This window comes from Lissotriton helveticus, chromosome 11 (genome assembly GCF_964261635.1).
Source record: "Lissotriton helveticus chromosome 11, aLisHel1.1, whole genome shotgun sequence".
NCBI classification, from domain to species: domain Eukaryota; kingdom Metazoa; phylum Chordata; class Amphibia; order Caudata; family Salamandridae; genus Lissotriton; species Lissotriton helveticus.
In genome coordinates, this window is record NC_136072.1 from 815,892,159 (window position 1) to 815,915,213 (window position 23,055).

At 43.0% G+C, this 23,055-nt stretch overlaps 1 protein-coding gene across 3 annotated transcripts in view; it reads right to left on the reverse strand.

The window, feature by feature from the left end:
- LOC144792083 (E3 ubiquitin-protein ligase MARCHF5-like) overlaps positions 1 to 23,055 on the reverse strand; it is a 65,751-nt gene that overhangs the window by 32,167 nt on the left and 10,529 nt on the right. For all 3 annotated transcript variants that reach the window (XM_078666933.1, XM_078666935.1, XM_078666934.1), the window contains exons 2-3: positions 11,737 to 11,939; positions 10,108 to 10,238 (exon numbers count right to left, since the gene is read on the reverse strand). In XM_078666933.1, the coding sequence (XP_078523059.1) occupies positions 10,108 to 10,238; positions 11,737 to 11,939 (334 nt within the window). The remainder of the gene's footprint in view (positions 1 to 10,107; positions 10,239 to 11,736; positions 11,940 to 23,055) is intronic.

A 23,055-nucleotide genomic window follows, 5' to 3' on the forward strand; every position in this document is an offset into this window, starting at 1 on the left:
AGATTTTGCATCTGTTAATGCCATTGTTGTCTGCCTTTCTGTTAAATTATAAGCAGAGATCAAAGACGTGCTGTTGATATGTCGCCAAGGCACATGACAGAGCGCAATGATTGTAACGTCCAGCTTAATAATAGAATGGATCGTAACTGATTGCCCATGTTGAAGAAAGGACAGGTCCTGTTCCATCATATCTATTGCAGAAGATACAATGTTGCCCAGTGAATAAATCCCGGATGATAGTGTGGTCATGCCATTGTCGACCACTGACAAAGCCTTCTCTACGTTAACCTTATCAATTTCACGCAATCCCTCCGCAGCTTCCGGTTGAGAGATCTTTCATACTGCGTTGTAAATAGCGTATAAGAAGAGTGTACGACGTGGCTTCCGCTGACCTAGCAAAAAAAATCCCTTAAATCCATTTCATCTGAAAGTAAGGGCAAGTGTTGTTTCACCTGGGACAGTGTTGAGGTTCGCAGCCACTCTAGGCATAACTTCCCAACATTGTAGGATGTCACCACCCCCGGATATTCTCGTTGTACATAGTGTTGGTCAGGCCTATAAATACGAAACCCTTCAGTGGTACCCTTGAATCTTGACTGACACCCATTTGTGTCGATAGGCCAAACTAATCCTACCTTCCAATTGTCTGAAGAATTGTATGAACCTTCATGTATAATGTCATCTAGCGTATCCTCACTATGTTCTGTATAGTATTGCCATCCCTAAAAGTGTGAAAGCGAGGGAATCAGAGGTGTGTTCAAGTCCTTGATCTTGGCTAGTCCAAGACAGAAAGTTTGTTGCACTGTGTGCTCCAGGAAGATAGTCTGCTGTGGTATGAGACATGCTCTAAGTAATGCCTCAGTCCCCTGAACTTGCCAATCTTTAGTCCCCCAGACAGATTTCGTGTCTATGGTGTCCCTCTAAAAGGCAACACCTTGTAAAAACAGCTGAGAAATAAAGGAAGCATAGTTTTAGTGAGCATATTTTTCTTTGCAGTTGTAGGTGCAACCTTATAATAATATGAGGTCGGGTCTAAAGTGATAAACCCAGAAAATAACAAACTTTTGTGCAAACGTTTGTGTACTACCTTTCGGTGATGTTGGGCAACGTTTACATGGATGGTAGTAATAATAATAATAATACATTTATAAAGCGCAACAGCTACCTCACACAGAGGTGTCCCAGCGCTAACGGAGGCAAGCAGGAGAGATAGAATGCCGGGAGTCTAGCTCTGGCTGAATAGCCAGGTCTACAGTGCTTCCCTGAACGCCAATTCAGATTGGATTAGGCAAAGTTTAACCAAAAGGGAGTTATATAATCTGGTCATAACCACCGTTATAAGTAATATTATGTGGAATACTTGCTTTGTGATGAAAATAATGACCATAATGTTGGTAACGGTACATGGTATCAAAATCAGATGCATCAGCATACAATTCCTCTTTGGAGAGTGCAGCAGATTTTTCTAAATCAGACGGCATACTGTTCACAGTTACAACGTCCCAATCATCAGAGAGTGTACTGGAGGTGATGATATCATTCAAAGAAATGTTGTAATACACCATTCGCAACCCTATCCCAAACTATTCCTTCAGCAACCGGAACTGCTGTAATACTCACAAAGGACAGGTCTCTTCGTTCACGATGAGATGATGTACGTGGCTTGAGGACCAAGTTCACATGTTGCACTGCGGAGTGTTCTGGGAGAAAATGTCCATTCAGGTGCAGGAAAAAGACAGTTACTACACCTATCCAGAGGACTAGGAACAGTAGACCAATTGCAATACAGAGCAGTAGCGAGGGAGAAACAAAGCAAGTCTTTTCTAGCCAAAGGTATAGTTTAAATATTTTTCCTTTAAGAGGAACAGAAGCTGGTGGTGACTCAGGTTCACTCGGATCCAATAAGAACGTATCAAAATCAATGAAGTAGCCAGACGCTGTTCGATCTATCTTTGGTAGCTCAGCAGATTTTGTTCAACTGGTAGATGACTCGTTGTGAGACATATTCACATAGATGTCGGTATTAGGCCGAATTGAGATCTGTGTATCATTTGTATTTTGTTGTTTTTTCAATTTTAATAGGCACAAATTCCATTTCATTGTTGGCAACTCTGTTGCTCTGTATAGTACAATCTTCAAATGTTATTAATCTTTCTGTCTGAACCTCCTGCATGGTAGCGAGAGGAGATCAGCGGCTGCCCAGGAGCCCACGCGGCCTGCTATTCAGTATTGGTCACATAGTGTGGTTTAATAAGATCAATGGAGACAAATCTCTTTTCTTTGTTGCCGGCAAGAGGCGAAAGAAGTACTGTTCTTTTTCCTTCGACAGACAGGACAGCACAGATGGCCCAAATTCTTTCTTGTCCACAATTTTTTTCTGACCAGGTCCCCGATACTATGGACACAGGCAGGTCTTGCCGATACTGCTTTTACTTCCCCAGTGGCGGAGCGTTTTACTTGGGCGTTGCTTTGTAGTGCCAGGAATTCATTGAGATCTTCTCAAACAGTCAAACCATCATTGATGCGAAATGCTTTTTCATCCGCCACTGTGCTGCCAAAATCGAGGACGGGCCACCGACATTCTTGTCACAAACAGGACATCATATATGGAGTACTGCCTCCTAGGGAACTTCTTGGCATGTTGTTAAGTGCCCTCTGGAACCCATATGGGTGATTGACCCCCCCTGCCGCCCTCTCCACAATCGAATTTCCCTCGGGATGATACGGAGAGTAGTACCACAATGCAACACCCAAACTTCCCATGGCTTCTTTGTAAGTCAGAAAGCTAAACGCAGGGTCACGGTCAGAATGTATTGTGCCAATTGCGTATGTCCCTATGAAGTGTCACAAATCCTTTATAACAGTTAGAGCGTCAGCCAAGCGCGGAGGCCAAACCCACAGGAATCTAGAGCAGGAATCCACTGCCACCAAGTTGTACTTGTTAGCCCCGCCAGATTGTAGGGGGCCGCAGTGGTCCAAATAGACACATGCAAGAGGTCTGTCCGATATCAGTAAAGGTGTTTGAGGTGGACGTGCTACGGTGGAACCCTTCATCTGCTGGCAGATGTGGCATTTAAGGACGACCCTTGGTCTGTTTTGTAAGACCCAGCAACCAATAACGTTGCTTCAATAAGGAAACTGCTGCAGTAAAACCTGTGTGTGCAGAACCCAGAACCTTGTGTGCAGCTAGTATTAAACCTAATCTGCGATCCATGTTTGCTATTACCCTATCCCTCACTCCTGGAATTTGAGCATACAGAATATTCTGTATGCCTTTGTGCTAGAAAGAGTAATTGCAGCAACGGCAGCAGTTTGCACTGCTGCCCTGGCGGCTTCATCAGCCTATGAATTCCCTTCAACGTGCACGTCAACACCTTGATGACAGATCGTATGAATCACTTGAGCCTGTGGCAAGCCTTTTTTCAGCACTGTTGCTTGTTCCCAAAGTAATTTAGGCTTTATTGTACAACGTTTTGAATCTTTAAATCCATTCTGGCCCCAGTAGTAAAGATATTAAGTGTAAGACTGGACACAATGAAATGAATCACACACAATTAGTGTGGGGAATTCTCAATCCGCATTTTTGAGTGCCAATATCAGGGCTTTGAGTTCTGCCAGCTGTGCTGCACAATCTCCTAGAGACTGCTTCTATGTATTGCTAGGACAAACTTACTGTCCCCCATACGTCCCTTCACAATCACACATGCGACGCTGAATTGCTGTTTACTTCCTACGGCAGGCTGAGCAGAACAGTCAGTGTAAAAAAATGTCTTCATACTGATATAGAGGCATTATTTCATTCAGGAGAGGATATTCTTGTTCATAATGCAAGAATGCTTGTGTTTTTAAATGTAGAATCAAATTTGGAATCCACATATGTTGCAATGTGAGAATTAGCCCATTGTATCCATTGCGGATGCAGTGATTTAGCATTTGGAACGCTTGCTTTAGTAACCGCCTCTAAGGTTGGTACTAGAGTTATGACAATTATTAGTTTACCCTGAGCCAATGCTCTTTCTCTCACTAGAGCAGACTGTACGGGTTAGAATTTTTTCAGTGGATGCAAAATGCATTTCAGCGTTTGTGTACAAATGTGATTTGTATGCAATGGGTACAGTTTAGTCTTCACTGAAGGTTAGGTAAGTGTACTCGGATTGACCCGCGATTACACGGATCACCAAGTACGTGGCATTTACACATGTGTGTAAGTGTTTGGAAGCCATCATGTCAGCTTGTAGGGAACGGAGAATTTCTGTATATTCCTGTGTCCCAAAAAAAATATCAGGTCTTATTAAGTCGTGGAAAGGTTTTACTTTTTCTGCGTAATCTAAAAATGTATGTTCTGCCAAAATTTAGGAATCCTAAAATGGATTGTTAGTTTTTCAGAGTTTTTGGAGGTTGGAGCAGCGCGCACTTTTCTAAAAAAAATTGCTGCTAGGCTTTTCCTTTCACTTGAGAGCTCATATCCTAAGACTAGGACAATGAGGTGGCAATTTTTGATTTTTTAAAGTTACATTTATAGCCCTGAGAGGAAAACCCCAAAACTATGCTGTTCACCCTGGTCAAATGATCCAAGTAAAAGATTTCTCTGATAGTCTTGCTGAAAACAACCCAGGCTATTTTTATACCATTGCAGCAGTCTACAGAATTGACCCTGACAGCCTAGGGCTAAAAATTCTGTTAAATGTCTGCCTTCAGGTGATATATTTTGGCAGAAAAAAATGTGAGATATCTAATGTTGTTTTGTATTCTGCACAATGTTATTCATTAATGCGGCACTGAGTGAATTTTGTACTGCTCATGTTTTTGTGCATGTGTTCAAATGCCTGTAGTTCAAAACTAAACAATATGAATTGTCCAGTTTCATTATGGGAAACAAAGGATTGTTCATGGAAGAGGTTCAGTTCTCCATTACACCTTGGTTTTCAAGTTGGTCTAAGATCTACCTGACTTGCTTTTTTGTATCATGTTTTATTGGGTACCGTCTCTGTGGAGTTGACATAGTTTTTATTGGGATTACATGGTGAGGTGACTCAGCATCCCACCATACATGATTGCAGTATAATGCAGGAGCTAGTGCTACCGCCCACCCCAGCGTGTATGAATGTTTTAAGGATTCTGGAATGAGGTCAAAGAAGGCTGGTAAAGTTACAGTTTCTCCCTTCCAGCAGTCCATTACAAACTAATGAGGCCAATCTTTTTCAGCCAAAAGGATATCGTATTCAAAAGTCAGGTTCTCCCAAAAGAGACCCTTCACTTTCCTGGGTATGTTCCCCTCCATGTGGAGTGCTATTTCATATAACTGGTATGGGTCACTTACCCTAGTATCAGGTGGTTCCACCATATTATTATCATTCAATGTCACTGTCACCAGAAATTCCATCAGGTTCTGGCAAGTTATTGTTACTTCTGCTGCGCTGTCTAGCATCGTCAGAGCCCATTCCCTGTTCAGAAGTTGAGTCCTCCGTAGCCTGGGCATTTCTTATTTTAAGGCCAGCTACTTTTTTCTTTTTAAATTGAAGCTTGGATTTTGGTTTATCATCTTTTTTGATATTATAGTCTGAGGTGCAATGTGTATCTCTTGATTTTGCTTGGTCTTCTGATCTGTGTTCTGACCGTCCTTCCCTCTCAGAGTGTTTTGATGAACCCTGAATGGAACGAGAGGAACGTGTATCAGAACCCTGATATCGGTCAAGTTTTTTAATATTGTCACGATTTCTAAGGTTATACCTCCTATCTGAGGGCTCCTGTTGAGGAGACCCACTATGATTGTGATCTATACTCTATATTTTCTTGATGTTTATTATCCCATTTCTTTTTAGAAGAATCAGGAGGTTCTTTGGAGTTATCCTTTTCAGGACTACCCATTACTTGTGGTATCGCAAGTCTAGCTCCCAAATTATCTCTACCCAATGAAGCATACTTTTCTTCGGTAATTACTAGTAATTCTTGCTTCTGTTGTGCCGGAGTGCATTCCCTCACGCATAGGGCCACCGCTGCTGCCTTCCCTTTTATGTTTCCCAACATAATTGTAGATACCTGGGAAAAATTGCCTATTCATTTCTTCCCTACGTTCAGAGCAGGTTCTGCCCCGTACTCATTCTGTATTTGCTTTAATACCTCCGGTATCACTGCTATTGAAGGGGTGCCATGTGTCCTGGTATAGATGGCAGCGAAAACTGTTCCCCAAGTGTACAGTCCTCTATCTGGGGAGATATTACCATTGGCAAGCAGATTGTTAATATTCTGTGTTTTTCTTGTGGGAATGTGTGAGGAAACAGCCTCTAGATGTGCTATTTTCTGAGCTATCCAGAATGGCATTTGCTCACTTTTAGTGGGCAGTCTTCACATAACTGCGTTCAGTGTTTGGGGGTGATTATAGTTGCGGTCCCTTGTAATTGACCTGCTGGAGTAACCCTTGTAGGTTGAAGTGTGAGTGTTCTCATAACGAACTATGTCAGATTTCTGTAGCGTTTTATTATTTCTTTGTGTGGTGGATGTAAGTTTGCTATTGGCAATGTGTCCATTTCTGAATGCGGTGTGCCAGCAGCAGAGACCGGCCAAGACGCTCTGTCTCTGCTGAGCAGACGGAGTCTCACGTTTTCTGTAGTGTGTGGGAGGGCGCCTTTAAACCAGTTTATATGTTCCTGGTATGTTAACGGGACTCCTATGTCCTCATATGGATTGTATTCTTCTGGTATTTCATACGGTATATTATAATTAAATGTATGTGTGCGTGCATCTGCAGATGAGGATTTGACCCAAGAATAGAATACCTATGTCCTGTATGCCTCTAGTGCCTCAGTCACAAAGGCAACAGTCCCACCTAATGCTGGGACTCGAAAATCTGCTAGTTTTAAAGTAAGTGCATGTCTGACATTTTCTGAAATGTTTATTGCACCTTCCTGTTCAGCTTCCCCTGCATTCGCGTTTAATGCAGGCGCAGCCTCATCTCGGACAGACATTGTTCAAAGAAATTTATATTATGGAAAAGAGAGGGATAAAAAAGTTTTGCACAATGTTGGGTACTATAATCCTTCAAGCTTGAATATACCTACAGCAAAAACATAGGGTATGCCTACTCAGCTGTGGTGGATTTTTCCCTTCCCACTCCAGACTACTCTGGGTAAATGTGAGTAGAGGTCTCTGAGAAAAGCACGACTGAACTACTCAGATTTGACCGTTAAATTAGAACCAAACCAATGTTGGTGGCGCCTTGTTGTGTAGTCCCTATACATCCATATAGGATCTGCACGTTTATACAACATAAACTAAGGGATTGGTGTCCAGACTGATACCAGGCACCCTCAGAGGATAGGTTAGTCTGTAGACCAGTTAGCTCACAGTGCCACTATGATCCTCTCTTACCAAGGAGTGAACAGTTTCTGGCAACAATCGAACAAGACAACCGTGACCCCTCCGGGTTCGTGGAAACAATACAGTACTTTTCACTCAGTCACTAGTGCTCAAGTTGTCTCTGAGAGATACACAGAATAAATGGTGGGGGCGTTTTCAAAAAGCATTGATTGAACCAGCGTCATTCTAGTATAAAATTTGTGTGCTGCAACAACCATTAGACAGAAACAGATGTATATGGTTATAAGCACTAATAGAATAAATAGAAGGAAGAATTCTACCATAGTGCTAAAACAGTGGATATATGCAGACATATAGATACATGACAGTAATAATGCGTACTCCTACTAAGCAAACCCTAAATAGATATACCTAAGTGTACCTAGCATGTATGTAGGAGTATAGCCAAGAATCCCCCTAGGAAAGAGCCAACCCCACTACCTGATGTAAGAGAGCGAAGGACCCCATCTTGGTCTCGAGTTGGGCACCACGCGAGGAATGTCAGACCACTGCGTGCTGGAGTATCTGCGTGCACGGACCTCAGCATGGAAGTCTTTCTCTTCTGATTTGCTTAGCAAAGATGTGGTGCTTTTATACCCAAAAGGTGGCCTCAGGGGTTCTACCTAGATGGGTCATGGTACTGTGGGCATGTCGGCCGAGGATGACGATAGTGGTGACCCTTATACAGAGTTATTATGCAGAAGATGGTAATCCTGCGGTGTGACTGAGAATCCTCATGCATAATAAATCAGGCTAGTTTTTGAAGAAAACCACACAACATTTATGAGGCACCTAACTAGGTAAAAGGTCATCACCAGAGCCATTATGTAGAACAATGGTAGGACAAATGTAGGTAAAAGGTCATGCAACTACCTAGGTCTATATTGGGCTACCTTGGGAATCATAACATAAGGTTATGGGTTTGCAGGTGAGGAGTTAGGGCTTAAGGAGTTAAAAGGTTAGGGTTTAATAGTACGGGGTGTTAAGGGTAACAAGTTTGAGGAGCAAGCGTGTACACTAAATGTTTAACCACTTGGCTGCTAAGGGGTGTGTGCGAGGTCCATTGACTTTCCATTGAAATCAATGGAAAGTCCATGACGAGTTACCCTTGTCATTAGCGCTGAAGGGGTTAAAGGTATAAGAGTTAAGGCTAGGAAATTAGATGTTAGGGGTATGGGGGTAAGGGTTTTGGCTCTGGTTGGTTATAGGGTTAAGGGCTCTGGGTTAGGGTTTAAGAGAGTAAATGATGTATGGTTACCTCTACGATAAAATTTTGTTTGTGTCATAGTTGGCAATGTGTTTAGTTTGAGTTTGAGTAGTTTTAATGACAGTTTCAGTTAATTTAGCCATTTCTGTATAAAATAAAACATAAAGTGCTGCTTTTCACAGTAGCATTGCACTGAATTTCAATGGTGTCTTCGCTTGTCACGGGTGCTCGCCTCCATTCCCATCCATCTCTGGTTCTGGGCATTATTGGCTACCCCTTCCACACCTTGCTCAGGGAACCGCTCATCAGGATGTCGTCCGCACTGGAGGTATGGCCCCCCCAAGGAATGTGGCTGTCATGTGGGCGACCCCGTTGTTCTCACCAAGCCCCAATCACCAGCACAGTCAAACCTGTCCCCTTGCCAGCTCCTCAAAAGTTGTCACCTTATGTCCCATCTCAGTGGTAGGGTACACATTGATTTGAAGATCCACCACAGGTTTAGAGGATCTCAAAGTCTATAAAATTCACAACCAGGACATGGCCAGGTGCTTGGCTTTCCTCCCTGCGGATGAGAGAAGGTGTTGGCTTGGGCCCAGCTCTTCACATGTGTTACGGGTTCTTTATCTGCAATTGAGATGTTGAGAACATGTTCTGAAAAAAGTTCTGCTTGTGGCACTTCTTGAGATTCCTTCTGTATGGCCACCCGGTGCCCCCTGCCCCAAGACAACACGTCTGGACATAAAGGACAGGTAGGAGAGGAATAATGGCACCAAACCTCTGGTGAGACTCAGGTTCCTGGTGGCCAAATGGGACATACTATGTAAATGGAACACCAATGACTCCACTCAAGTGACTGACTGGCAGAAAGGACTGGATAGATGCTTGTCCGCAGAGAAAACAGTTTACAAAATGCACAGAAGTGCAAGAAAAGAACACTTAAAATTTGACATGTGTTTTTCCTCTTAACAGGTATGCCCTATACCCACAACTCTGAACCCCACATCGCCAAACCCTTAACACTGTACCCCAAATATTTAATCCTACAGCCTTAACTCTTAGCCCATGTCCTCATCCCTAACCATTAGCCCCTTAGTGCACACCCTCCTCTCCATACCACTATACCCAAACTATTACACTCTCTCCTCATACTCTTAAAGCCTAAACTTTTAACTCTAAACCACTTCATGTCTTTCACCCTGGGGTGACTTCAAAATATGTTTTGAACAACCACTTAATGAAGTTTCCTTTTCTGAAGCATTTTTAAAAATAAATAAAAGAACTGTGCTATTTTTCATATGCGTTTCATTCGAAGTTGAGGCAATGCCAACTACATAGGACACTTGAGTAGTACATAAACCACACTTTTTCTCCGAGTTATTTTCTCTGATGCAGCCAACCTACAAAACAGTAGAAAGCAAAAATGCAATCATCCGAAACATGCATCAAGCAGCCTGTAGTTTTTGCAACCATACAAGAAGCAGCTCAAGTTACTTCAGTAAGCAACACCAAATCCAACAAAATACTAAGCACAGTCTTTGACTTACCTGCATCACAGTGACAGCACCGTAAGTGACTGCGGACCAGTACACAGTTCCAACCACAATCCCTGCTGCAGCAAAGGGGCTTATTTTGGAGAGTACCTTGTCAACCTGCTGCAGGAAGTAAACCAGAGGACCTGCCAAGGAAGAGACTGGTCAGTACAGAGAAGGTTGAAAGACAAGAAGCTACAGGCCAGAAAGAGGATGTGTGAAGAAACAGGGAGAAAAATAACAAACAGAAGGGGCTAGATATCCTGTTCATATAAAATGGGACAGGCACAGGATGATCCCAAAGAGAAGCGGACTGGTACAGCAACAGTATTTCGAGAAAATGAAGAGCACCAAGGAGCCAGCACAAGAGGGAGATGGGAATAATAGAACAGACAAAGAACGGGGAAAACACAGGAAGCACTAAACCTATGAGGACACGAAAGACAGCTGGACACAGGGAGAAAAGGGTTCAGAAGGAAAGACAACAAAACTAAGAACACGATGGACGCAGTTCTATAATCAAAATGCTTAAGACCCACGGTTTCCCTGTCCCAAAATCAATCAAGAATGATAGCCATAGAAAAAGAGATCAAAAACTAAGCATCTGATATCTTCCAAATTACAAACCTTGTCTGCACACTCCCCAGAAAGGAGAAGGTGGTTAATAACAGAGATGAATGCTTTAAATTAGGTTGCCTGGTAACTAACAAACTACTTCAAAATTCAAAAATGTATTCCCAATCCTAGAGACATAGATAGCCTCACTCACCAACCCTTTATGGGTGAACATGTGAAATGTTCTGATCCAGGGAAAACCTCAACCAGCATTCTAAAGTAGGTGAGATATATTCGTGGGACATCCTAACCTACCAGTAATTCACCAGTACTCACCAAACAGAGAACTGGACCAGCCTCGCCATCCAACTCACAAGTCAGAGGAGGTCTTAAGGTGTTGCCTTTGATAATTTCAAATCACCACCCCCAAAGCTGGTCAATAAATACTCCAGTGCTAAGAGGGGAGTGCCTCACCCAGTAGGCAAACATATGTCAGATGGCAGCAAGTAATGCCTGGGACATTGACAAAGCATGTCACAACATGTCAAATGCCGGGCCTAGAACAACAGTACCCATCAACTCAAACTAAATCAGATTCCACCCATGCCAAACATAGAGCAATATCTCCAAAGCACGTCAGATGCTCCCAAGGTCTGGGTAACCTTACCCACCTTGCAAAGACAGGGAGATCAGGCTTAGACCACCTAACAAATCAGCCCAAAGCTTGCGATATGTCACTAAAGCCTGGTCTAGCATAATCTAACCCACTAACCGAAAGATGTCCTCACTATTCATGTTTGTTATGGTGTGATAACGTCACATGAGCAGATAGCAAAGTTTCTTACAAACACCAACGACAGTGAGGACAGAGGACCTTACATCTGACTACATTGTTTTTTTCTTTTAAATCAACTGTCATTCTTTCTCATGAAGCCTGCACACCATGCCAATAACAGTCATACAAGCAAGCAATCGATTTCTTGATAGAAAGCCTACCACTGTTGGCTGGTATTTTTTTTTAGACTTTCACTCAATGTGCTATCATGCACATCAGACCCCTCTCTAGGTTTGTAGGGTGGGAATACTTACCGAGCTTGGGGAATACTATATGATACTCTGTGCCACACTGCGGGCAGTTCACACTACCGGTGCTGCTGCCCTTCTGCTTCTCATCGAGCCAACGCTGCAGGCAAGACTGGTGGATCCATTTGGTGGAGCCACTGCAGCGGCACGGGCTCACCCACTCGGCTGTGCGATCTTCGCTCTCCATGGCAAAGCATACCCAACAGTGCCTAGAAGATAAGAGCAGGACTTGAATGTGGTTATCAACAAGAGATCAATTATATTTATTAAAAAGTTAACAGCACCAACTTTTAAGGGGCAAGGTAAATGAAGAAATGTTTACATCAAAATTAATTCAACAGTGACAGCTACAAATCATCAACCAGGAGGAAGGAGCGACGTTACTCACTATTTGGAGCAATAATTCTTCCAAGCGTCTGAGAGCTCCCAAGCACCAAGCTTAAACCCTGCCAACACACAACGTTGTGCATGTCTCACATCTTGCCATACTAACCTCAACCTGCCACACTTGTTCCTCAACAACCAGTTTCACATTAGCCCATCACACTGGTTCTGAGCTCCGCCCTGTTCACAGATGGCCCAATAGTCTCCGAGGTCTTCTCCCCCATTGTTCTTCTGCTCTGCGTGCTATATTTTAGGCATCCTCACAGACTCTACTCTTTGATATACCCTTCTCTGCTCTATATCTTTGCCTTTCCTTGCAAAGCAACAACATTAAGTACATTTCATTGGGTGTTTATAAAATAAGTAAATCATTCTACCTCACATAATGTTCAGTTAGCTCAGTTCAGACCTCAGGTTAAGAACCGCTGTTCTATTAACAGTGTTCCTCCTTAAACCCCCCTAATACACCTTCCAGGGATAAATCACACAAGTGCACAAAGGAGGATCTACAACAGTTATAAACACTTCCTTTTCCACCCTTCATGGCCGAAAACTCTAGTTCCTTCATCCTCGTCTGTCGTTCTGAACCCCAGACTACCACGCACATCTTTCCCTCATCTTCATTACCCAACACACCCTGCCCTTTCAATTCTATCATATACCGATCTTCACCTTCTACACGGTCATCTTCATTCACCACACGTTCATTTTCATTCTATGTCCAGTGGTTTCACCTTCACTGCCTGCTCACAATACAAGTGGAGGAGTGTGGCTCACTGATTAGAGCGGCAGACCCTGATGCAAAGGTCTGGCCCGGGACCAGGGTTCAATTCCCGACGCGGCAGGGTCCTGAGCCCAAAATGTCCACGGACTCGATAATTCTCGCCTCTGTGCCTATTATAATCATGGGGTCCCACGCTGCAACTCTGGGCAATAGTTGCTTAACCTCCACTACGGCGGCCCACCCGCTGCGGGATGCCTGGCTTTCACCCTGGGGATACCCAGTAGGGGTTATCTCACAGGGAAAAAGACAGGATGAGTTCCCAAGGCAAGCGCCTTGATGCCTTCGGGTGATACGTGCGCTATATAAGTCGCAATACATTTACAAGCATAGGTATATGCATTATGTTTTGCATCTGGGATTAATATAATAAGTTAGGAGGTGTGGGAGCAGTGTATGAGTGAAGAGAGAATGGTGTGAGGGATCTCTGTGCAGGGTGAGTGGTGCATGAATGAAGGTTAATAAGTGTCTGAGTGCAGGGTGAAAGTGCCTCAATTCATGGTGATTGATGCCGGTTAAGTGCAGAATGAGAATTGTGGGAGTGTACAGGGTGAGAGATGTTACACTGTACAAGGGTGAGCAATATGTCAATAGTATGTACAGAAAGATATAAATAGAGATTCAGCCTGTGTTTCTGAGGCAGAGCCAAAATCCAGCCAGAGGCAGCTGCCTGGGCACCGCTCACCACACCTGACAAGGCACGGCTTAAAGCTTCAGGGCACATAGGACTGGACAATTTCTCTACAAGTCTGAATAAGTAGACGTCATTTCGCAGTAACCGTTTCATGACAAGTGTATCGATTGTTACAAAAAGCTTAAATACACTAAAGTACAAAAAGCACTTCTTGCGCACAAGCTAAACACTGTTCGATCATGATTTCAAAGGGGTGCTTAAAATATTTTGACCACAAGACCAAATTAAATTACCGGGGGAGGGATGTAAGCCCCTTTTAAGATTTATATTGAGTACAATAGATTTCACAATCACAGTGAAAGCGCTGTGCGGGCAAAATTCTAAAAGGTAGAGGACACCTGAACCTTGAGGAAACAAGGTGCACATTAAAATTAAAGCTACGACAGGTACGTGCATGCTGTTCAAGCATACTTTAAATTGGACGGATTTATTAGTATTTAAAATGGCAGATCCACGGAAACCTAGTTAAATTTTTCTTGCTTGTTCAACTTCACAATCCACATATGATTTTTAATAGCCCTTGCAATTCCAAAAGCCTGGAGACAGGCCTTCACATAGGCACGCTGGAGCAAAAGGGGTTGGGGGAAACTGGCACACATGGTTGACTGGCACTTGTGTTCCCAGATACTTCACTTCACCAGAGGCTGTATATTCCAAGTTCTGACTACTGTAATGCATTGCAGGTGATTACTCTTTGGGTCACATTATGAAATCAAGATATTTTTTAAAAAAATGGATTCATAAACTGAAAGCAATAGGTTACTGTGTACTCTGTGGTGACAGGTACCATCTAGTAATAGTAATCCTAACAGGCACACAGAGCTAAAGTTGCAAATGGCACACAGTATCAGTCACAGAACTGCATATGTTGTCAAAAGTGACAGGGGTAGGGCGGGTGGCTTGTGCCAATATGCTGAGTAGCACACAAAATAATAACGGTGTGACACAAAGTGAGGGCACATGATAGTGAGTGGCAAGAGATGTGTAGCAGCTTTCCAGCTTGCGTCATGACACTCACCAGTAACATTCTCTGGTGAGTTGCATAAAGAGCAGGCCACAGACAAATGTGCAGACAGTAGCCACAGACCCCTAGGGGCGATCATGCAACCCTCATATTTCCTGTAGAGCTAATCCGTACGTGCACATATGTCTCCACTCAGGAAGTGAATGGTAAATACAATAGGTTTCACTTATGTGATTAATAATACCTTTTTAATTTGTACGTTTTAACTTGGTGCGCAGTTGTGCAATACAAGTTAAAGAAACCCTGTTAAAATGTTATGGCTTGTTTTTAAAAAAAGGCAATATATTTGTAGTAACTGGTGGTAATATAAACTGATGAAGTGCTCTTGTACCTTTAGGTGATGTTGGCCCTATATAAAACGGACCTTCAAATAAAATTGTGAAGCACAGGTTTAAATGCGGAAGCTATTAGGTACCTGTGTGCTCGTATGAAGTAACTGATGGTAATATAAAGTGCTCCTGTACCTTCGGATGATGTTGGCGCTATATAATACGGACCCTAAAATAAAATTGTGAAGAGCAGGTTTAAATGCCGAAGCAATTAAGCACCTGTGTGCTTGTATGAAGTAACTGAGGGTAATATAAAGCGCTCCTGTACCTTCGGGTGATGTTGGTGCCTTATAAAAGCATCCCAAACATTGTAATAACATTTTTTGACATAGCAGTGCTGTAAATAAATATATATATTTTATCAATTTAAATTAATGTTTTCTCACCGACTAAGGAATCGCAAAAGGTCCTGTTGCAGGTTGCGCTACAGTTAGATACTTTCTATGAATAGTACTGATTGCTTTTCCTATTGTTTGTACGGTTAATATAATTTCTGTTAGGAATTGTTGATGTTCTGCTCGATTTAGAATACGAAGAGCCCTATTATGATGGCGGGCGGATCGCCACCGCCGGGCTGGCGGTGGTGATCCGCCTGCAAAACGTCCCTGGTTCACCCCCCGCCATATTAGCATGGCGAGGGGCACCGCAGTGGACGGAAAGGCCGTCCGCCACTCGGATTGCTGGCTAGGCGGAAAAGGGACTCAATATGGTGCCTTGCAGGCACCGCCATCCATATTAGGATGCATGCCTTTCCATGGCGGAGACTCCGCCATGGAGAGGCATGCGTGAATTCAACGTGGGGGCCCATTGTGGGCCCTGGGGTGGTTGTGGGTGGCTGCACTGGGGGGTACATGCCATGCACATGGCAGCAGGCACCGCACGGTGCCGGTCACGTTGTGCATGGCAATGCACAAAATGGGCTTTACCATTGCAGCGGGTGCTGCTTCAAGCACCGCCCGCCGCAATGTTAAAGTTGAAGATGCACCCGCCAGTTTGGCGGGTGCATCCTAATTTGCCTAGCGGGCAATCATAATAGGCCATCACAATAGGCCCCTAAACGTGATCTAGTGTATGTAAAGGATAAATGCAATTAATGTACTGGTTAATGTTTGCGTGTACTAAAATAAATAATTAAAAGATTTAATCCCAAAAAATATGTCGATCTCATATGTAGCTGTTTCTCTCTATGTATGAAGTAGCATGTCTCTTTTTGTAGACTGGAAGGCTCTCCACACACAGGGTAGAGGGTCCAAAAGCCTGGCAGCTGTCGTCTGACGGCAGCAAGTATGGCCACCCTGCCGACAGTTGTCAGATACGGACCCCCATTAAATAGATGCTTGACCTGGGGCGGGGGGAGTCACATTCGAAGCACTGTAAACACTTTATAACTTGTAATGGCCAAACATTTTATTTTTTTGCTCTAGTTTGCATAAGAAAGTCTTTGTATTAGGGTGCGCAGCACTTTACCCTCTCAGTAAGGGCTCTACGCAAGCCTTTTAGCAAATGTTATTGATGCAGAATAATGGTTATATGCATAGCATTCTTTTTTAAACTAGCCAAATGCTTGTCAAAACTCTAGGCCACTTTAAGTAAATGTTGCTCCAGACCCAAAAAAATGTGCTCATATATTTTGCATCAAACCATGGTGCAAAAAACTGTTTTTGTGATATGGAGTTGGGAAACTAGTGTACTGGAGCACCAGTTGTGAAAGTAGTGTATGTAATGCAACCTGGATTTACCCCTTTTTCGACTGAGGCAAACTGTAATATGTCCCGATGTCTTGCACATGCAGAGTTCAAGGCATTTCATCGATAAAAGTTGGGACACTCATGGCACTGCCGTTTCAGGGGCTGTTTAGAAGCAGAACGCCACGGCAGAGAGCACAGCGGCAAAGAGAGCAGACCAGATCTACGGTATTTACTTCCGGGTGACAGCTCAAGCACCGGACTCAGCTGTGATATGGAGCAGTGGAGAGATGGAACACATGCACTCCTATGATTGGTGTGCATGCACAGATAGAAATTAATCTAATGTGTCGTTCCATGGGAGGAACTCAACATATAAGATGAAAAAAAAAGTAACAACATCATGGAAAACACAAACACTCATAGGAAATACAAGATTAAGTAAAGCACATGAAATGTGAGCAGGAACAACATGATTACCTTAATGCTTTTACACTAATTCTGATTTGAGTGTTTTTGCATGAAATGTTACATGATTACAGGGCCCGGGAGGGAAGTGTTTCAATGCAGATTGCTTTGATCCTTACAAAAAAATAAGCCGTACTGTTTAAAAAGACCACATTCCTGGACACACAGAAGCGGTACACATTTCATAAGCTAAAATAAGGACAGTAGCTGATAAAGATCATATTAAACGTTTTCCAATCCACGCACCAACCAAGTATTGCAGTACCTCCAGGAATGGTGCACTTCCCCACCCGGGGAAAGAAATGCTATTTAAAGAAAAGTTGGGGACGGTTTTTAAAAAGTAGGGGTACGCAGTGCCCTTCTGATCCCACCCACTTCGACCACTGCTTCTGGCACATTCATTTGAATGTATGTGATATTGAATATAACCAAACAGGTTACATATTTTGGTATTCGTATATGCATTAGGTTTTGCCTATATGATTAACGATAAGCTGTTTTTTTGCTGTAAGTTGCAGCTTGGTGAGCAGTTGTGCAAGATAAGTTACTGAAACTCCATGAAAGTGTTATGACTTGTTTATTGAGAAAGGCAATATATTGTGCTGGTACTATAAACTGGGGAGATTGGGTAAAGGGCAGAGGACAAAGAAAGAAGAAAAAGATCCCCCCAGACAGGTATGCTTGAAATGGGTGCACCTATGGGGAGAGTAGTTAAAGGACAGAGGAAAAACCAAGCAAGAGCTGTGCATGCAAAACCTAAATAACGCATGCTGACACATGGACATTAAATTAAAGAATTTGGACGACCCAAAAAAAAAAAAGCATTTGCAATGCAGTAGGTTTTGCATTATTAAAGTTTGAGTTATTGGCATTGCTAATAATGTGGGTGTACAGGGAGGCCCTGGCAAGACGGGCCCGGTCTCAGGTGGCCCCAGGATGACCTACCTCACATTCGAGAGCCTAGGAGGTCACAGAGGTGAGACTGAGGCTTGTACGAAGTGGCTCAGGTTCGGACCCACTGGCATCATGCCTGTGCTCGGCAGAGCCTGCTCAGAGGAGTGGTGTGCCTGGGCTGGCTGGCTGCAGGGAGGATATCCGATCCACGAGAACCCCGGACCTGCCAAGAAGGTGAGAGTGGAACTGGAATGGGAGAGCAGACCTGGCCGGGGATACGACTGAGAGGGCCCCCCAGACACATGTAATAACAAGGTAGTAATACAGTTTGATCCATCTGATATCAATGAAACTCAGGCTGATCGCCTTGCTTAAATGCGTCAGGGAAATTATTTTCAAAAGATCTTGTTGACTTTCCCTGGTCATGGGCAGCGGAAACAGAAAATTCCCTTAGTGCAGACAGGATCCCAGCGAGAAAGGTTATCATGCGTGCGCGCCGTGTTGATTAAATAAACGGTGGCACACGGTAATAAAAATAAGCAATCCGAACACAACACAAACTGAAACCAGAGGTGCGCGCGCACCACAGAGGAGCGGGGGCGGGAATCGAAACAAGTGGTGCACGCGCACCACAGAGGGGCGAGGGAGTCTGTTGTCTGTGCCGCTCCTGCTGTGCGTAATAGACACTGATGGGAAATGGGCAGAGCAAAGGCGGGACATGCGCCCGACTTTGGGTGGGACATGCGCCCGCCGTTGCCCAATTGCGTGCTGGCGAAAGCCACGCTAAAGCCAATTGCAGCCGGTGAAAGCGCACAAGCATGTGGTCAGCTTTCTGAAGACTGTACAAGAGGTCTTGCACTGCAACGCTAGCCGCGAGACCTAATGAGCCAACAAAAGTATTCTGTTTTTAAAACATTAGCCTGTATGTTGGCTTCATAGGCTGGCCTGAAGTCAGCAACAAATTTAAATCCTGTGCTTTATGTCTAGACAAGGTGCAGCAATGCACTTCTGGAATCACTATATTAAGAATGCATGACATAGGTGACGGATAAAATGTTGCGATGTGTGTCTGCGGACCCATGTGGCTGAAGGAAAACATGCATGAACAGGGAAAAAGGTGACACTGGCAGTATTAGGATCCCAGCTGGTGAAGTGCTGCACTATTGACCAATATACAACAACAATTTCTGTCGAGAAATGTGCACTTTCTTTTGGAAAATTAAATTTACCCTGATATACAAGGAAGAGCGAATCAATGATTCACTATCTATGATGAAATAATGAAGCGGACACAAAAAAAATATATAACACCATGCGCAGTATATTAGTATTCATATATCATGAAGGAACACATAAGTCAAATAAACAACTTTTATACAACATACATAATAACATATATAAGTGCTATACAAAGGGTGCATTACACAAGACATAATGCAATAAACAGGACACCTGACATAGCACAAACAAACTGAGAAAATACTCTGTTGGGCATCAGTTCATCACTAGAAGAAATGTTCAAACATTTTCTTATTCCTTAGGTGTAGGCATGTAAGACATTAAGACGGAACACCTGTTCCTACAGTCGACGTTTCGACACTCAACAGAAAGTGTGTACATATACATACATGCATATATGTATGTTGTATAATTGTCCTGCGTCTTTGGGATAAGGCTTGATTGGCTCTTCCTAGTATATCAGGATTGTGTGCATTTCTCAAAAGAACATCCTGTTGTTGTATACGGTTAATTCCCCAGGTTCTGTGAGATACTGGGACACCCAATTATTATTAATGCCACTATTAACCAAAGCACTAACGCCTGTGTCAAATACCGGTTATCAGAGCAAGATTTCTTTACATTAATACAATTCCTGATTCCATCAAGAATCGATTGGGGAATAGTCTTGACCATGTAACTTGCTAAAGCCATCCTACCTCCACTGAAAGGTATGCCTAAGCACTGTCATGTGGCCCATAGGGACTTTGTCGTTTTTCACTAACTTAGCAAGAGCACATTGCAGATTGCCTGCTATTTTGCACACGTTACTACGCGTCTTTATTTTTAGCAATATTTTCAAAGACTGCTTTCACATTAGAACTCATCGCTGTGTTCGCTCTCTGCATAGTCCTGGGATTTTGACTGAACATTATGTGCAAGGTCGAACAATAATGACCGTTGTTATTCTGTTCTGGCCAGTCTGACAGCCCTTAGACAAAACATACAGATGCAGCTGTTGTTTGGACAGCGTACCTTGGTTTTTAGTGAGGTGCACGAATAGGTGAAACACACTTGGAGAGGGGAGAGGGACCTTTCGAACGAGAAGAGCACCCATGATGTAGAGCTACCATCTATAGGCTAAGGTATGAGGTCTGCTGTCAAAGCCCAGAGATCTTTTTTTTTTATAACAATACTTCTTGTAAGCAAGGGGAGGGAGTTTAGGCACTATGGTCCTTTCTCCATTCTCTTGTTATGATGACATCTCCCATCATGATATATGAACTGACTGCTATGCTGACAATATATGTATTATGCGTTTTCCTGATTTTTGTGGCATGTATACTGCGTGTCAGTGCACGTTAGTTTAAATATTTTTAACTTTTTCGTGTCTCCGTCAGATCTTATTGTGGACGAGTACAAGAGACTGAGCGAAAAGGTGTGTCTTGTTACTGCGATTCCTGAGGAGATCTGGGAGTGTTGTGTCCTGGGGTGCCTAATCATTTGTTTCTCTGTGAGTGAGTGAGTAGGAGAGCAGGTGGGGTACTATAGCTAGTCAGTCCTGGGTTTGTGGGTACTACGGTGTTAGGAGAACTCCGTCCCTGTACACCAAGGTCCCATTTCCTGCACATAGTTCTGTATTTGTGCAGAATCCCAGCAACAGCACAAATGTATTCACTAGCATCTAAAGGTTTGACTATATAACAGTGGTGCTCGAATTCTTGGGCTGGCTGCTGATTTAAACCAGCTGCTTTCTGAGACCAAAACAGGCTAAAACACAGAGCCTTATACCAAGCTAGTATTTAAAAGTTGACACTTGAAATCCCCAAGTTCAAACACACACAAAATAATATGCAAGTTTACCCAAGATCAGATCCCAAAATATAGAACAACATGACATCAGACTGTCCGAATTTATCACAAACTTCCAGACAAATTGAAAAAAATAACTGCTATTCAATACATGCTATGGGACATTATCGAGATTATTCCACTATTGAGTAGACAATACAAAAAACAACTAGACTAATCACTAAATCATTGAGGGCATAGGAAAATTACCAATCCCACAACCATACCTCTCCAAAAACTAATTCCCTCTAAGATAAACCAACCTATTCCTAGGAACAAGACAAGCCCAATCACAAGAGGAAATTTACATATTTGTAAAACATACAGAGTGTTTATTAAACACAAGAAATGTATCTTTTATACTTACCCAAACTGAAGAAAAATAATTATTTCCAAAAACGTAAAATATGTCATGTAAATGATATATGAGATTTTACGCCAATTCAACGTGTCTTTTGGTACTTCATCTTTATCTAACCATACCGATCAACTACTAATTGAACATAAATAACTCCTATAAGCACTAACTATGGGTATTCCTCTATATATGTCTTTTACATCATGAACGCACATCTGGAAGTTAGCCTAAAGAGTTACGGCTGCATCTGGTTGGAAACAAAAGCATGTTCTCCGTCCCACAAGTCTGACCTTGCTGTCAAGAGACGCTTAAAGTCAGAGCGTTTGGTAGACAAAATGCACTTTTAATTTTCGACATAACTTAAAAACTGTGCCACTGTTTGTAATGAAATCGGAGAACGGTTAAATAAAAACAAATAAGACAAAAAAATGGAACATGTGGTTAATGCCAGTCAAACACTGGAAACAACTTATTGTTTGTGTCATAAAAGGTGTGAATTGCTTTTGTTGAAACTTGAAGTTTATTCCCACGAAGGGACAAGGAAGTGAATCCCAACCTGTGCCTGCTGCTCTAGGCGGAGAGTAGTTGTTGCCCCGGTAAACTAATGAGGCCCCAGGCTCCTTCTGTGGAGTGAGGTTGGGAGCACAAACACATCGGCGCATGGGCATGGATCACACAGTGGACTTGCAATGACTATTGCTCCTCAATGGCCTGTTTATTGAGCTGCCATGGTAGCACTAGAGGGCGGCTAGAGCAATAGTATTCACTGGACGCTTCCCGCAGAGCCTTCCTTCCGCATTTGAAAGAAACTGGTTGGGTCACGGGGATTTAACATAGACAATGGAGAGCAAAACATAACACACCATTTCTAGAGGCAAACACCAGTTCTGCCCCAGCTGAAGACAGACAAGATACAATGGACCTTTCTCTCCCATCATTTGAGACTGCATCATTCTAATATACTTAACATTTTGTTTGTGTCATAGAAGGTGCAGATTGCTTTCATTGATACTTGAAGTTGATTCCCACAACAGAGTGGGAAGAAGGGAAAACAAGAAGAAAGCGCACAGTGACACAGTCAAACCACTCACTGTTAACAGGGAAGATTAAGCGGTGTGCAGGCAAAACATTAAACAAGTATCACAGGAAAGGAGAGGATGTAGTGCAGCAGCCAGAGCTGCTGGCTCGAGAGCTGGGAATCCTGGTTTGAGCCTGGATGGCGCTACATTCTGTGATTCTTGGCAAATCCCTTAATTTCTCTGGGTGATAAATTGGTCTACGTAAATCTGCTAACTTAAAGTATCATGCAAGATGAAAAAGCAGAAAAAGGCACACCTTTTGAAAAAATGGTTCCATCAAAGAGGATGATAAGAGACGCAGACGAGGAACAAGCATTGGAATATGCAGGAAAATATTCTACTGCCAATAGAAATACAGGAAAAGTAAGTGGCAAGCACAGGAACCAATGAAAGGCCATGGAAGCGAGGGGGCGGGATGTGAGCCCATTTTAAGATTTATATTGAATACAATAGATTTCACAAGCACTGCACAAGCGCTGTGCAGGTGAAACCTAAAATGACTTTTTACGTTAGTATCTCTGAAGAAAAGCACAGAGATGCCACATCATCAAAGCGAGCAA